The sequence below is a fragment of the Phocoena sinus genome, chromosome 14 (assembly GCF_008692025.1).
Source record: "Phocoena sinus isolate mPhoSin1 chromosome 14, mPhoSin1.pri, whole genome shotgun sequence".
Lineage (NCBI taxonomy): Eukaryota > Metazoa > Chordata > Mammalia > Artiodactyla > Phocoenidae > Phocoena > Phocoena sinus.
Genome location: NC_045776.1, coordinates 54447169 through 54463978, shown reverse-complemented (window position 1 = coordinate 54463978; position 16810 = coordinate 54447169). Strand labels below are relative to the sequence as shown.

At 36.9% G+C, this 16810-nt stretch overlaps 1 protein-coding gene across 2 annotated transcripts in view; it reads right to left on the bottom strand.

Moving 5' to 3' along the window:
* Positions 1-1388: 1388 nt before the first annotated feature.
* The window catches only part of SMCHD1 (structural maintenance of chromosomes flexible hinge domain containing 1), a 130011-nt gene continuing 114589 nt past the window's right edge, over positions 1389-16810 (bottom strand). For both annotated transcript variants that reach the window (XM_032602494.1, XM_032602495.1), the window contains 3 exons: positions 10042-10200; positions 9648-9750; positions 1389-2443 (listed from right to left, as the gene is read on the bottom strand). In XM_032602494.1, the coding sequence (XP_032458385.1) occupies positions 2419-2443; positions 9648-9750; positions 10042-10200 (287 nt within the window). In that variant the 3' untranslated portion in view covers positions 1389-2418. The remainder of the gene's footprint in view (positions 2444-9647; positions 9751-10041; positions 10201-16810) is intronic.

The following is a 16810-nucleotide window of genomic DNA, read 5'->3' as shown; positions in this document are numbered from 1 at the left end:
TCCAATTATGTTTAATTATACCTAATAAAAAATTCAAATCCTCACCAGTGGACTATCAAATAAATAGGTCAAGGTACATAAGTTTTTATTTCCACTAAAATGAAAACACAGAAAAATGATATGCTATGTTCCATTTCCACCAAGAATTTAACAAGAGGTTAAGAATAACTGAGGAGAAACACAACTGAAAAAGATGTAAACAAATTCTATTAGTAAGATTTAAATATGGTACTACACAAAGATATAAATATTTTCTAGTCCATGTTATTTGTTTTATTGGAGTGTGGTCTAAAGTATCAGAATACTAGGAATTTATATTATCAGACATTATTTTACTTTGAAATTAGGCTTCCTAACATTAAAAAAATATATCTAATGTCTCTTTATTGCTTGTCACTTGGGATAGTGATTCTTTTTTTTTTTTTTTTTTTTTTTTTTTTTTTACAGTACGCGGGCCTCTCACTGCTGTGGCCTCTCCCGTTGCGGAGCACAGGCTCTGGAAGCGCAGGCTCAGCGGCCATGGCTCAGCGGCCGAGCCGCTCCGCAGCATGTGGGATCTTCCCGGACTGGGGCACGAACCTGTGTCCCCTGCATTAGCAGGCGGACTCTCAACCACTGTGCCACCAGGGAAGCCCGGGATAGTGATTCTTTAACACTAATTTGATCTCTCTCCAAAATACTTAAATAGTATCTTCAGATACTCAAGTTATTGATGAATTCATAAATGAAATAACTGCTTGCATAAGGTGAGATGTGGAGACTCTTTACCTTATATTTAAAGATAATTAATATTTTAAGGCCAAGTGTCCTACCATGAATTTTAATGCTGCTAACCTATCCCTAAACATATACCTGCTAAAAAGAAGCAACCTCTTTTTGAAGTCAAAGGAGGTACTATGTGTTCAAAACAAAATGAGAAATATGAAATTAACATGTATAAAAGTAAATTTATAAATATAATTACATAACCATGAAGAGATGGTACCATGAAAATGTTTAGCAGATATAACTGAAAAGACATTATGACAGTAGAAAAATGATAGAAATTAAAATTTTTTTTACTAAAAAGTATTATGTGAAAGTTACATACTAAAAATATTAATCCTACCCATTTCATAATGACTGTAAGTAACCAAGTCATAACCTCAAGAAGTTAAAAAACTCAGAAGGTGAAACTTACCTTTCTGGCACTAATATTTAACAGTTAATAAGTAGTAGTTTTACTTACAAGGAATCCAATCTTTGTTTTAGTTAATTCTTATTACTGCCATTTTGTTTCTTCAACAAAACAGTTAAATGACTTCCAATTATAAAGAGAGGTTAAATATCATATTTTACCAAGGTAACTTTTATGGAGCTTTAAATTTTAAAAAAGGAAAACACACCTATTCAACAGGGAAGAAACAATCTTCTTTATTAACCTCACTGTATAGTCAGAAAGGATTAAAAAACACACATTTCCTGGGCCACAAAACTGTACCAAAAGTATTTCCTTATAAAATAACTTCATAATCCAATAGTCCTGGACTGACACAAAGACATATATTGACATACATTAGCATGAATTAAGACACAATTCAAATGTTTTTGCAGCAACTTTCTAGTAGACCCTTATTCCCTTAATGAGGGAGTGTACAACTTCTTTAACCCCTTAAAAATAGTAATAAAAAATTACAAAATAACGTAAACATAGAATTAAGGCTGAGACTATATAATCTAGTATTAATAAAGTCAAACAATACTTATAAAATTGCTGCTGCTGCATATTATATATATATACACATATATATACAGGATAAGTCTTTAGAAATTTAAAATGCTACTGCTGTCACAAGTCCACCCATCACTTTAATGTTTTTCCATATATCTTAACATCTGAATTCCCAGATACATGTGCTTGTCTACGTTTATTCTGAATTCTTAAAAGTTTCCTTGCATATTTACAATTAAATACCTAACCTCTAGAATTTTCCTTAAACGCAACAGACATAACAGTTATGTTAAATAAATTCACACAAAAGTAATAAAAAGGTTTGCTTTCAAGAAATAGTTGTAGCATATTCATGATAAACATACTGAAAAATAGTACATACACTTTTCTTCAGGATTAATAAATGCTATGTGTCAGTTTTGCAGTCACTACCATAGCTGCATATCTCTGACACACCTGCAAGATAATGACAACCAAAGGGCATGATGACTGGAAGAATTCCAGTAAACCCATATTGTTCCATGAGATTCACAAAACTGAATGGTTGTTACCAGCGCCATCTGGCTAGACATGGAAATACATGTCTAGATACTTGTTATCATCCCCAGAAGTATTCGTCTGTAAGTCACCCTCTTGGTCTTCTGAAACAGAGCTGCAGAAGGCAGGGCATTCTTAGTGAGACCAATGGCCCCCTCTTCTGTCACCTCTCACACATCTGTTTTGGTTATAATCCTGATCAAAATGGAAAAAAAAAACACAGTAAATTTTATGTACCAAAGTTTTCCTTTCCTGTAACTCCCTCATCAGACCTGGATCGTTAAATATCCAGTGGAACTATGTTCTACTAATTATAATAATTCTTGGTATAAACAGACAATTAAATCCTTGTATATAACCACTTCTTTCACATGTATGCAGCAAACAAAAGCTTAACATAAAAACAGTAATTAATATATACAGAGGAAGGGATAAGTAATTTGTAGCACAGTTCTCTGGAATGGTGTATCCCAGACCAAAATTCTGCAGATTTTTGCCTATTTTCCCCTTTCCTAAAATGAAATGACCATTTAAAAAATTAACAAGAATTACAATGCTCATTAAAGTCACAAACACAAGCAAAAGGAAAAACACTTAAAAATACCCACAATTCCATTCACGTAGAGATGAACAGAATGAACATTTTAGTATATATTTATGCAGATATTTCCTTATTCAGATATACTTTTAATTTATTTATTTATTTTTTGCGGTACATGGACCTTTCAGTGTTCTGGCCTCTCCCATTGCGGAGCACAGGCTCCGGACGCGCAGGCTCAGTGGCCACGGCTCACAGGCCCAGCCGCTCCGCGGCATGTGGGATCTTCCCGGACCGGGGCACGAACCCGTGTCCCCTGCATCGGCAGGCGGACTCTCAACCACTGCGCCACCAGGGAAACCCTATTATTTTTTAATAATAGTTCCCTGAACTGCCATCTCCAAATAGAAGACACACAATTTTGATAAAGAGCTATTTTGTAATCTTTATTAGTAGAAAATCAGGGCTTCCCTGGTGGCGCAGTGGTTGAGAGTCCGCCTGCCGATGCAGGGGACACGGGTTCGTGCCCCGGTCCGGGCCGCGGAGCGGCTGGGCCCGTGAGCCGTGGCCGCTGAGCCTGCGCGTCCGGAGCCTGTGCTCCGCAACGTGAGAGGCCTGCGTACCGCAAAAAAACAAAAACAAAAACTGAAGCCTCTACTGAAGAAAATGAGTCTATTGCATAGTATATATTGCTAAGTATATTTTGTTGATTCTAAAATCCACATTTTTCCACATTTAACATCTCTGAAATCTACCTTATAATGTCATGAGTTAATTTGCAGTGTTTTAATGTTTCATGAAAAATGGTGTTTCTAATAATTACTGACATCCTACAGTTGATGAAATATGGTATATAATCCCTATAAAAGCTACCAATAAATATATAAATAGGTAATAGCCACATACTAATATAAATAATAACATAAACACACACACATTATGTTATTATTTCCTACTACTGAATTTGTTTCCAATTGTATGGATGAAATATATCACTATTTCAGTACTGTTAAAGATACTTTAATTTCAAGTGCTGTAACATTTTTGATATGGTGTGATTTATGGAGAACAGGCAGAGACTGGGGCAGAGGCTGGGGATGAGGAAATTACTAATTAAACAGTGACTTAAATTTTAAACTGAAATTTAAAGTGATTTTAAATTTCCCAAAGGTAAGCAGGATGCAAAAGGGAAGCCATAGGCTAGAATTCACCAAATTTGCAACCTAAATCTTCTCACCTGCCACCACAAAGCTAGACATTTGTTTTCTGTGTGCCAGAAGCTGTACTGACAATATGGTCTCTCTCACTCTATGAAAACATTTACACTCCTCCTCCTTTTCTTGATAGTCTACAGTTTTGCTATGAATTATCTTGGTATATCTTTTGTCAGTCATTGTGCTGGGCGTTCAATGGACCCTTTCATCCCTGGGAATTCTCTTCCACATGATTTTTCTTCTCCATTTTCTTCTTTCTAGGATTCCTGATAGTCTCAGTTGGTTCTCTACATCTCCTCTCCTTTCTCTTCACATATTTTCCCTATTTTTCTGTGAAGTTTCCTTTACTTTAGTCCTTTGAATTTTTTTTTCCCCCTCCTCGCCTGGCTTCCCCCACACTTAGTTCTTTGAATTTTTAAATTTCAGCAACAGTATCTGTAATCTTGTCCTGGCTGTTTTTTTCTCCTAATACCCCCTTAGTTTCATGAATATAACTCCTTCGGCAATCTAATCAGGACTTATGTACAGTTTTTAAAAGAGTTCGGTTGAATCATCTTCCAGGGGTGGTTTTGCGATTTATCTTGGATCTCCCCTCACATGTTGTTGACTCCCCTCATATGTGTGATGTCTCTTGGGTTGTACGATTACATTTAAGAAAGAGGACTGTGCTGCTGGCCTGGATTTCTTCTGCTGTTATAAAAATAGAACTGTTTTCCCATTATGGCTCCTCTCTGAGTGGGAATTTTATGGGATAGTGGGAGCAGGGGCGTGGACAAACAGGCTTTGCTTTAAGGGTGTGGCTGGAGAGCCAACTAGTAGGTTGCTAGTCCCTAGATGCTGGCAATAGACAAGCCTCTAGGGTGCCACCAAGTACACCAGAAGCCAATATACCAACATTTAACTAACTAATTACCATCATTATCTAACTTCCTGGTGGGAGCTTTAATACCTGGAACAAGGGAACAAAGCTCTCAAAGTTTGGGGTTGAAAATTTGGCATGTTCTAGGCTAGGTTTCCTCTCCTTTTCCATTCTGCTCTCATCCTTCCTGTTTTGGGCTGGACTTCTCTGACTGAGTCTAGGGTTCCACCAGGCATTGTGTCCCTCTGTCTCTCGACTACTCCCAGTACCTTCTCCTTTAGTATATTCCAGCCTTGTTTCTATCCTGTAATTCCCAGAAAACCTCAATCAAATGTGAAGGCAGAAGGAAGACCATTTCAGACATGCAAGGGCTCCAGTTTCTTTCTACACACTTTTCATAAGGAAGTTATGAGAGAAAGAAAGACAATGAGGGCTTCCCTGGTGGCGCAGTGGTTGAGAGTCCACCTGCCGATGCAGGGGACCCGGGTTCGTGCCCCAGTCCCGGAAGATCCCACATGCCGCGGAGCGGCTGGGCCTGTGAGCCATGGCCGCTGAGCCTGCGTGTCCGGAGCCTGTGCTCCGCAACGGGAGAGGCCATAACGGTGAGAGGCCCGCGACCGCAAAAAAACAAAAACAAAAACAAACAAACAAAAAAGAAAGACAAGGAATCCAAGAAACAATGGATTCAACTCAAGAGAGCAGCCAAGGAGGACCCAGAAAGCCTACATGGTTACTAGTTACTAAAGCAGGTGGAAGAATACATGATCAAGTTACATACTGAAGGAAAAAAGAAAATTAGAAACTCCACAGAAGTTAACAACATCCAAGAAACAGTCTAAATAAGAACTGGATTAAAATTTAACATAATTTTAAGAACTGATACAATATAGAAGATTTATTTGACTTTCATGCTTGGAACACTGACTGACGGCCTAAGTAAGTGTCATGACGTTAGAACCTTACAGAGAGGGAAATGTAATCCTAGCACACACTTTGCCTACACTATATATTTACATAGCCATAATAATATATGTTGTTTATCACCTTCTACCTTTGAAAAAAAGCATAGAGGACTGGGTTGATGGTTACAGGAGAGAATATAACTAAATAATCACGAGAAAGGGTAAGTTCTAAAATAATTCAGGACAATTTAGTCCAAAAGTCATGAGGTGGGCCAGGCAAGACAGACCTCCACACCAAGGTGTTGGGTGGGCTGTGCTGTCTGAAAGCTGATAAAACAAGACCAACATAATGTATACAAAAAATGGAGGCAACAACAGAATAACCAAAACAGTAAAAACAAAGGTTGCCTCTGGGAAATGGGACGGGGTAAGGATACACAGGAGCAAGATTTCATCATCATAAGCTCTTTCAATACCTGTGCTGTCCAATCTGGGAGCCACTAGCCTCGTGTGGCTCCAGAGCACTTGCAATGTAGCTAGTCCTAATAGATATTTGCTGTCTTCTGAATTTTGAAGACTTTGTATGAAAAAAAGAATTTAAAATATCTCATTCATAATTTACTATTTGCAGTATGTTGCAATGATAGTATTTTGTACACTGTGTTCAATAAAATATACTATTAAAATTAATCTCGCTGTTTCTTTTAAAATGGCTCCTAGAAAATTTTAAATTACATGTGTGGTTCACATTTTACAGTACAACACTAAATCTATACACCAATTCATTAATATACATGTATTACTTTAATGAAAATGATACTATTACTAACAACTTAAATATAAACTAAAAGAAACTTTAGCCCATACCACCTCTGAATTGCTACAAAATCTTAATAAATAAGATCCAAATTAATGACATCATTTGTAGTTCTGTAGAACTGTAAGGTCCTAGGCTAACTCAGTGCTGAGGCTGCAGGGTAGCCTCAAGAATATGTACTTTAAAACTGCTTGACAGGAATTTCCTCACTTGGTCTTTTAAAAAACTGGAAAAATGTTTCCCATCTTCCATAAAACACTTCTTTTGTTTGTTTGTTTGTTTGTTTTTGAGGTACACGGGCCTCTCACTGCTGCGGCCTCTCCCGCTGCGGAGCACAGGCTCCGGACGCACAGGTTCAGCGGCCATGGCTCACAGGCCCAGCCGCTCCGCGGCATGTGGGATCTTCCCGGACCAGGGCATGAGCCCGTGTCCCCTGCATCGGCAGGCGGACTCTCAACCACTGTGCCACCAGGGAAACCCCATAAAACACTTCTTGAAAAATTATGGCAAACCTACAGAAAAGCAGAAGAAATAATATAACATTTTGCCCACTCTTATTTTGATATGCTGTCGCTTTTTCATCCTGTAGTGTTTTAGAGTATATCCCAGACATCATGTTATTCAACTGGTAAATACCTCAGTACACATTTCTAACTGTATATTTATCTTATTATAAACTCTATGATGCTGTTATACACAAAATTCACAATTCCTTAATATATCTAATATCCAGGTGATTTAAAAATTTCTCCAAATTTTTTCAAAATTGCATTTTAAAGATTCAAATCCATATCCAAACAAGGTCTACAATTTGCATTTGATTGTTATACCTTTCAGTTACTTTTATTCTATAACAAACAGTTCATCCTTCTCCCTATGCTTCTTTTATGTCATTAATTTATTAACAAAACCAGTCATTTGTCCTGTACAATGTTATATTCTTGACATTCTAGATTTGGCTAACTGCTTCCTGGTGGCATCATTTAACTTGTTCCTAAATTTCCCTTATTTCCTGTACACCTGGAGTTAAACTGAAGCCACTTCTCAAATTCGTGAGAGATTTAAGCTTTGATACCTTAAGGTATCTATTGTATGCAATGAATTAACCTCCTGCCTGGGCATCTAGAATGTTAGATGAACTATCCTGGGGAAAAGTCACCCAGTTTTCTGCAGTGCTTATTTCCTGCACAGAACCCCAGCTGAGAAAGGCTGACTGGAAGCTTCATTAGATTCAGGTTATTTCTCTACTGAATCACATAATAGCAAATATCCTGCTTTATAATCAGTGGGTTCAGGAATGTCCATCTGATCTTTCCATTATTAGCATTACTATTATTTTTTTTCAGGCAAGGCTTTATTGGGGCCCCTCCTACAGCAGGGGGGCCATTATTATTAAGTTTCCCCCTCAACTTTTTACCTAATAATTTGGGTAACCATTGATTATTATTTCCTAAATCTATTATTTTATTAGGAGTGGCCAAAATGTGATGTTTTAATTTTATCATGCTTCTTATACTTTATTCTTATATAAAGAACTTTATAAAGAAGACCTTCTATAAAAAACTTTCTCCAATTATTTGGTTACCCTGAAAGTTCACATAAGAAAGAATGAACATGTTTTTTCTATATGAATATATCAATGAGTTGGTGTCATTATCTCACAATTTTTTTGCAAGATATTATTTTGGGGAGGGGCATACTATGGCTTCAGTCTACCTCTCCAACCACGTCTTGGGACTTTCTCCCTCTTATCCACTATATTTTAGACTCACAAGCATCTTCTCAGTTCCTCAAATATGCCAGGCTTGTTATTTTCTCAGAGCTTTCATACCTATTCTCCCTCTGACTGAAACTAATCCCTACATGGCTGGCTTCTCATCCTTCAGTTCTCTGTTAAAATGCATCTTTCCCAACAACCAACATCGTTTTCCCATTATTCCACATCACTTCATCCTTTGTTCTTCTTTTTTTTTTAATTTATTTTTGGCTGTGTTGGGGTCTTTGTTGCTGTGCGTGGGCTTTCTCTCATTGCGATGAGCAGGGGCTACTCTTCGTTGTGATGTGCGGGCTTCTCATTGAGGCTGCTTCTCTTGTTGCGGAGCACAGGCTCTAGGCATGTGGGCTTCAGTAGTTGTGGCATGCAGGCTCAGTAGCTGTGGCGCACAGGCCTAGCTGCTCCGCTGCATGTGGGATCTTCCCGGACCAGGGCTTGAACCCGTGTCCCCTGCACTGGCAGGAGGATTCTTAACCACTGCGCCACCAGGGAAGTCCCCTATCCTTTGTTCTTTTGTAAAACTTAACATTATTCTATATTTTTACATATAGAAAAAGGTTTACTTTTTTGAATTGTCCTTCTTCTGCACAGGATTGCAGACCTCCCAAGGGGGCAAGAACCATGTCACTTTTATTTACCCAGCAACATACAGCACAAAATAATCAAATAGTTACTGAATAAATGTAGAATATGTAGATGGATAGGGCATAGAATACCAATTCTAAATACCACGGTCTCAAAGGAACTCCTCAAAGGTCAATACGAGAAACTTATTCAGGCAGAGTCTATATTTGAACCTTTTGAAATAATGTATAATAAATCCTAGTACTATGGTATCTTTCTGTGGGATGGCCTTACTAGCATCTATACTGAAACAGACAATTTTCTTCACTGAGTTAGGATGCAGATGGCTTTGTTGGCTTCTTGGTGAGCTATGTAAGTGGTATCTGATTTTCCAAACCACGTATCATAAGCAACTTCTATATGAGTAATGTACAAATGATTCTGCATATTCTATATTCTATACTTAAGTTGCTGATCCTATGAAGCAGAATACAGTGTATTAGAAAGTTTCCAAATAATTTGCAAAAATCATTTAGAAAACTGGAGCATCCTAGGAGAAAATAATGATTATATCTTATCTTCATTACCCATCATCATTCAGTTCAGTTAAAAAGAAAAAAATTAATTCTGGTTCAAGGTGGGTAAGATACCCTCATGCTATATTTAAAGTATAAAGAGCCAAAACCTTGACAAAGTAAGCAATCATAACTTTCGGGTCATAGTAGACTCACCTATTTTGTCTTGTAACTTCTCTTCTCATTCTCTTAGGAGGAACTGGACAGTCTGTCATTGGATGACGCGGTGAGTCATTACACTTACGTGTGGGAGTCATACCTGTAAAGACAGAAAATTTAGAAAACAAACCTTTAAAAGACCGGAATTACTATAAGCAATAAAAGTGAATGTCTTAATTTATAGAAGAGTAATTAATAAATAATACTGAGAATGCTTCTTACTACTCTTGCTGACCGAACAGCTTACAAACATTTGTCAGTTCACTTGGAGGTCAAGAGTGTCTGTAATTTAAATTCTGGATCATTCGCATACTTTCTTCTTGTAGCTGAACTCTCTCTAATCATGAACACTATCTTCATGCAGAGAAAGATGTTAAAAAAAATACAATACCTAGTTTTTGCTCTATCAGTTTGAGATTCTTCTCTTGTTCATCAAGTTCCTGTTTTTTCTTCTTCATATCTGGAGTGTGAAGGTATTCCAACTGCCCGTTAAGGTCCTTGTTCACACTGCCCAACCTGCACACAGCAGTGCGGTACTGCTGAAGAAGATCTGCAAAGAAACCAAAGACATTCGATTAAAAGTACTGATATCATATCAAAGCAGTGTTTTAGGAAAGAAGAATCAGCAACACTGAGTGTTGTTATAGTAACGTGGGAACTACTTTTAACGTTCAGTGTAAACAAATAAAATAAAAAAGCACAGTTTAGAGCCCAGCACAAGACTGGTGCTTGTTAAATATTAATTTTCTTCAGCTGCTTGACTTCAATAAATTTCTGTGTCAGGAAAGAGTTTTCTATATAAAAGCACTCTGAATTAAATCACTCTCTCAGTCAGTGTTTACATCCTGTTTGATACTCAGTATTCAATCTAACTCCACAGAAATTTGTGAGAAGAGGAAGAATGCACTAAATATAGCATTATTAGAAAAATCCCTGCTTCCCGGTACTGATGAACCTAGTGGCAGGGCAGGAATAAAGATGCAGACGTAGAGAACGTACTTGAGGGCACGGGGGTGGGGGGGGGGGGAGGGGAAGCTGGGATGAAGTGAGAGAGTAGCTGACATATATACACTACCAAATGTAAAATGGATGGCTAGTAGGAAGCTGCTACATAGCACAAGGAGATAAACTTGATGCTTGGGCTTCCCTGGTGGCACAGTGGTTGGGAGTCCGCCTGCCAATGCACGGGACACGGGTTTGTGCCCCGGTCCGTGGGGATCCCACATGCTGCGGAGCAGCGAAGCCCGTGCACCACAACTACTGAAGCCCGCGTGCCTACAGCCCATGAGCCACAGCTGGAGAGAGCCCGTGCGCAGCAACAGGGACACAATGCAGCCAAAAATAAATAAATAAATTAAAAAAAAAAAACAAAAAAAAACTTGATGCTTTGTGACTATCTAGAGGGATGGGATAGGGAGGGTGGGAGGGAGGCTCAAGAGGGAGGGTATATGGGGATATATGTATACATATAGCTGATTCACTTTGTTGTATAGCAAAAACTAACATTGTAACAACACTGTAAAGCATTTATATTCCAATAAAGATGTGAAAGAAAAAAAAGAAAATCACTGCTTCCAAAAGACATGATCATTACCTTAAACACAGCTTTCAAAAACACTCTTGGATACTTAATTTTCAGAAAGCTTAACTTGCATTACTTTGTTTAAAAACATATTACATTGGTCAAGTTTGAAACTATTTATTGCCTGTTTGTATAATTTATTAGACACCAAAAATTAAATACATTGACTATACTTTAGTCCAGGGGTCAGCAAACTATGTAGTCCATGGGCCAAGAATGGTTTATACAGTTTTAAATGATTACATTCTAAATGGTTATATAAATATGTTCATAACACCCTCAATTTTGCCTCCTGGATCACAGAGCCTAAAATATTTACTATCTGACCCTTTGAGACTCTAGTCACACAAAGATTATCAATATTCATGGGAACGGGCATAAAAACACCCAATTGCTTAATAAATATATACAGTGGGTTTACATATAAAACTGTGGAAGAAATTATTTGAGTCAGGGTACACGAGATATGAGATACTCTATACTTTAAGGGTCAATAACAGTATTTTTAAAAAACTATCAAGCATTCTGGGAACGAGTGAACAAACACACACCTGTGAACACTTATGAGAATATTCATATATTTAAATATGAATTCCATATGTGTAACTGAGTGATGACAAGGTCCTTATGTTTCTTAATTCTTTATGATTTATTGGGAACTCAAAGGTAACTAAAAATGTCTGGTTTTCTGGTTTGATAGTATTTCTAATTTCATGTTAAAGTTAGGTTTTCTATATGCATAAAATTATATTTATTTTGTATGTGAATGAGTTACAAAATTATGTTCAGATCCATATGTCAGGGATGCTGCCTAATTCAGAAGACGATACACAAAAATTTCAAGTCGCTAACGGTTGAAACCCTACTTCTTAACATAATAAGTTAGTTATGAGGTTCTTTTACCTTTTAAATACTCAAGAAAAAGTATGTTCAAAAGCTTTAACAGAATATTAAGTCAACTTGTTATTTATAAACTGAAAGATGGATTATTAAATACTTCCCATTAAATGGAGCACTAATATTAAGTTCATATTTTATGCATAAGGTAGACAGAAGCAACTTAATTTAATATGCCTTAGCAATTCCCAATTTTTTGTACATGAAATGTAATTTCTATTTACCATAGTGTCTATAAAAGTCTTTTCTAAGTCATTTAATAACATTTTGCCAAAGAGAAAAGCTAAAAATTCATATTTAATTCTGTTTATAAATGATTTTAGAGCTCTAACATTATATGTTGTCTGAAAATTTTAATTATCTAGGAAAAAAACTAATGATGCTTTACTGTGAAAACAGCAAAATACTTTAAAATAAAAAATTAGGGGGCTTCCCTGGTGGCGCAGTGGTTGGGAGTCCGCCTGCCGATGCGGGGGACACGGGTTCGTGCCCTGGTCTGGGAAGATCCCACGTGCCGCGGAGCGGCTGAGACCGTGAGCCATGGCCGCTAAGCCTGCGCATCCAGAGCCTGTGCTCCGCCAACGGGAGGGGCCACAACAGTGAGAGGCCCGCGTACCGCAAAAAAAAAAAAAAAAAAAAAATTAGGGACTTCCCTGGTGGTCCAGTGGGTAAGAATCCACGCTCCCAATACCGGGGGCCGGGGTGCAATCCCTGGTCAGGGAACTAGATCCCACATGCATGCCGCAACTACAAGTTCTCATGCCGCAACAAAGACCCTGTGTGCTGCAACTAAAACACGGCACAGCCTAAATAAATACATAAATATTAAAAAAAAAAAAGTGTAGCTTAAAAATAAAATTAAATTAAAAATTAGTTCATGTAAAGGGACAAAAGCTCAAATTACAGTGTGTTTATTTCTCTATGCTACATATTAAGAAAGATATATAGATTATTTCAATGTATCCAGGGGTAGACTCTCTGGAAACAAATCGGAGTAGAAGTTCTCGTAAATTTTGTCACTTAATTTTTAGGTGACACATTGTTCACTGAGGCAGATCTGGAAAAATATATAGAAGAGGATAATGGAGAAGTAAATTATCTCAATTATGTAATTCAGGAAAAAAACATTTTTCTTTCTACTCTTTTGTGTCACTGTGCAAATGAATACATACACTGTCCTGAACTTGGCAAAGTTATTTTTTTTTTAAACATCTTTATTGGAGTATAATTGCCTTACATTTTTGAGGTTGAGATTCCTCATCTGTAAAATGAGGGGAACAGCAGTAAATGAAATAATTCAAGTGACAACCTTAACAATGTATGTGGGACATAATAAGCCCTCAAATAGTAACTATTATTATTCTCTTGAAAATTGCTTATTCATGTTATCCACTCATTTTTCTATTAGTCTTTGTCTTTTTTCTTGATTTTTAAAGGTTGCTTTTAATAATAAGACTATAACACCTTTGTCTACTATATATGCAATTTTCCCCAGTTTGTCATTTGCCCTTCCATTTTCTTCAAGGTGCTTTAAAATTTTTATGTAACCTTAAAATAAATTAACTATAAAATGCTTTCTCACATGTGCCAGTACTTGTCTGTCAAAAAGCCCTTCCCTCCAAGGTGGGTGTTTCTATTTTAGATAGGCTGAGCAGGGAAGTCCCTGAAGGTGTGACATTAAAGTATAGAACTGGAAGGAAAAGAATCAAGCCATGAACGCATCTGGGGCAAAACCATTGTAGATGAGGGAACATTAAAATAAAGTGTTTCTTTCAAGATTAAACTTTCTTATTTCTATTCAACTGTGCTAAGAACTTCCTGAACACAGCTGAAGAATGGTGGTACTATAAGCTTTCTTTGCCTGTGCCATTTTGGGAAATAGGTTTATTAGTTTCATAAGATGCCCTGAGTGATCTCCATTTTTATCTATACTTTGCAACAAATTATATTTGAAATTCACTTATGAAAAACCTATAGGATGGAGTTAACTCTTTGAACACTTCTTCAGGCAATGGTCTGTATAAGTTTTCTTCCTTATTTAAATCAATTTTGTTCACTTGCAATTTTCTAGAATTTAGTCCACTTTATTTGGACATGCTAAATGTATTTATAATATTATGAAAACCTAAGAAATCTCTATTTCTGAATGCATCCTTTGAGCCATTACTCCTATTGTATTTATTTTTGCCCAAAGACCGTCTTTACAAATTGTATATTCAATACAAGGGTTTTCTATTTTTGCAATCCATTTGGTTGTACTTGTTTCTTGAGATGTATTTTTTCCCTCCTCTCATTTGAGTTGAATGGTTAATTTGTTTTTCTCATTTAATAATAAAAGTGTTAAGCCTGTAGGTTTACATTTGATCTCAGCTGTCTTCATGCCTCTTATGTATAATGTATAATATTCTCATTCTTTTTAATATTTAAACTTTTTTTGACAAAATAGTTGTTTCTAAATATCCACTATTTGAGCTTACTTTGGGAGGAAAGGAATAAGTTATTTTTTAGTTCTGTTACTATCCTAAGTAAATTTTGCTTTTCGTAATTTGTAGTCTCATTGTAGCTGAGTAGCAATTTGATCAACTGAATTTATGGCCATTTTTTGTGACATATTACCTTCTTACCTAAGAAGGTACTGGTATTACAACTTATTAGGTAGAAAATTCCTTGTTTTTTGACTAACGACCTGTCATGGATTAATGGTTTCTCATAACAATATTTCTGTCTCTGTATAATCAACAGTTTTAAGAAATTTGATTATGTAATTTATTGCATCAAGTTAATTAACTTTTGGTCCTCTAGGATGGAATATATCTGTTATCAAAACGAATCTATCTTTGTCCTTTTAGTGCCATTGCCTTGAAGTTAACTTTGACACTAATACTGTTACTTGTGATTTTGTCTATTCAATGTTTACATTTCTTCTTTGTTAATTCTTTAATTTTACACTGTATTGGTGTAGAAGGGAGTTTCTTATAAAAGATATAAAGCAGTGTCATGGAGAGAACAGCCTTCAGGTACAGCTGGCTCTGGGTTTGAGTTCTGTTCTATGGCTTACTGACCATGTGGCTTCTCATGTCATTTAAATTTCCACACTTCTCTCTTTACTCACTTTATTTAACTTTACTTCCTGGCACATGTTAAGCACTTAATAAATGGCAGCTATTTTTAATATATCCTAGCACTAGATTTTAAAAATCTGAATGTCTTTAAATGAAAGAACTTCATGTATTCACATGTTATTCAAGGTCTTATTTCTAATCATTTTACAACATGTAAATACTCGTTTTTTCTTCTGTTTTATGCTCTTAAATTTGCTCTTATTTCATTATCTCATATCAAATACTATAATGCAAAACACAGTCTAAGCAAAATTAGAAGACACTCTGCTTTTAATTGTGCTAGTAAGCAGGCAATTTTTGTGGTGGTAGTCTAGTTCAAAATTGCTTTTTCTCTGCAAACAATCCCATGATACACAAGGAAGAGTTTCCTCAAAGCTCTATTCTATCTGATCCTTACTATGGCTGGCTGATTTCACAGGGAACTTCTATCTCCTAGGAGGTGTGGGCTCTGAGTCATGTTAAGAGATGCCCTTCTAGGTGAAGATGCAAGGAGCTCAGGCTGCTGAATGTCCCAGAACCATCCTTGTTTTTGTCTTGGCTGTTTCCAATCTCCTTTGAATGTGTGATTTCCTCCACTTTCTTTCCAATACATTCCTGCTTCACTTAAAAGTGGTCAGGCCTGGGCTTCCCTGGTGGCGCAGTGGTTGAGAGTCTGCCTGGCGATGCAGGGGACACAGGTTCGTGCCCCGGTCCGGGAAGATCCCACATGCCGCGGAGCAGCTGGGCCTGTGAGCCATGGCTGCTGAGCCTGTGCGTCCGGAGCCTGTGCTCCGCAATGGGAGAGGCCACAACAGTGAGAAGTGGTCAGGCCTGGTTGCTATCGCTTAAAATCAAAAGTACCTTATACATATCCAGTAATTTTAAATTGTCTCATTTGATTTTTCAAACTGTTTGTCTAATATTTGAGTGCTTATTGTTGAATCATTAGTCTGTATGTGGAGTGTATCTTTGAAGATATTTATCAAGAAGAAAAAGTAACTGTTATATTTTTTAAGTCCTTGCATTATCTGTTAACTTTACATGTTTGACAAACCAGTACGGCACAGAAGTCTTTAATTATAATCTTTTCATCCCAAAGATCTATGGATAAGGCCTTACTGTTATACTGACAGTCAGATGCCCAGGGTAAACTGGAAATTCTGTCAAAAATACCTGTGCATTTTTAAAGTTCCACAGGTAATTCCTTTTAGTTTGGGATCCACTGCCATAAACTGTAGTGCTGGAGTGATAAGGGTTGAGGGTTTTTATGCTGATTCACTACCTCTGACTAAATTGTTTTCTCTTATTTCTTGTAAGTTTGTTTAGATGTTCACTTATTTTCTATAGAGAAGATTTTTTCATACATTCACTGTCATCATTAACAGAAGTATGAAACTCTGTACTGTTTATAACTTAAACTTTCTGTATATTATGATGTTTTGACATCTTAAAAAGCCTTTCTGGCTGGCGAGAGATTGCCACGCCTGGGACGAGCCAATTCTTAGAGATAGCTAAGTGTCTAGCATGCCTTTGATACACAAACTAACCAATCCAGAGCCAAGCTTCCTCTATCTGGCACC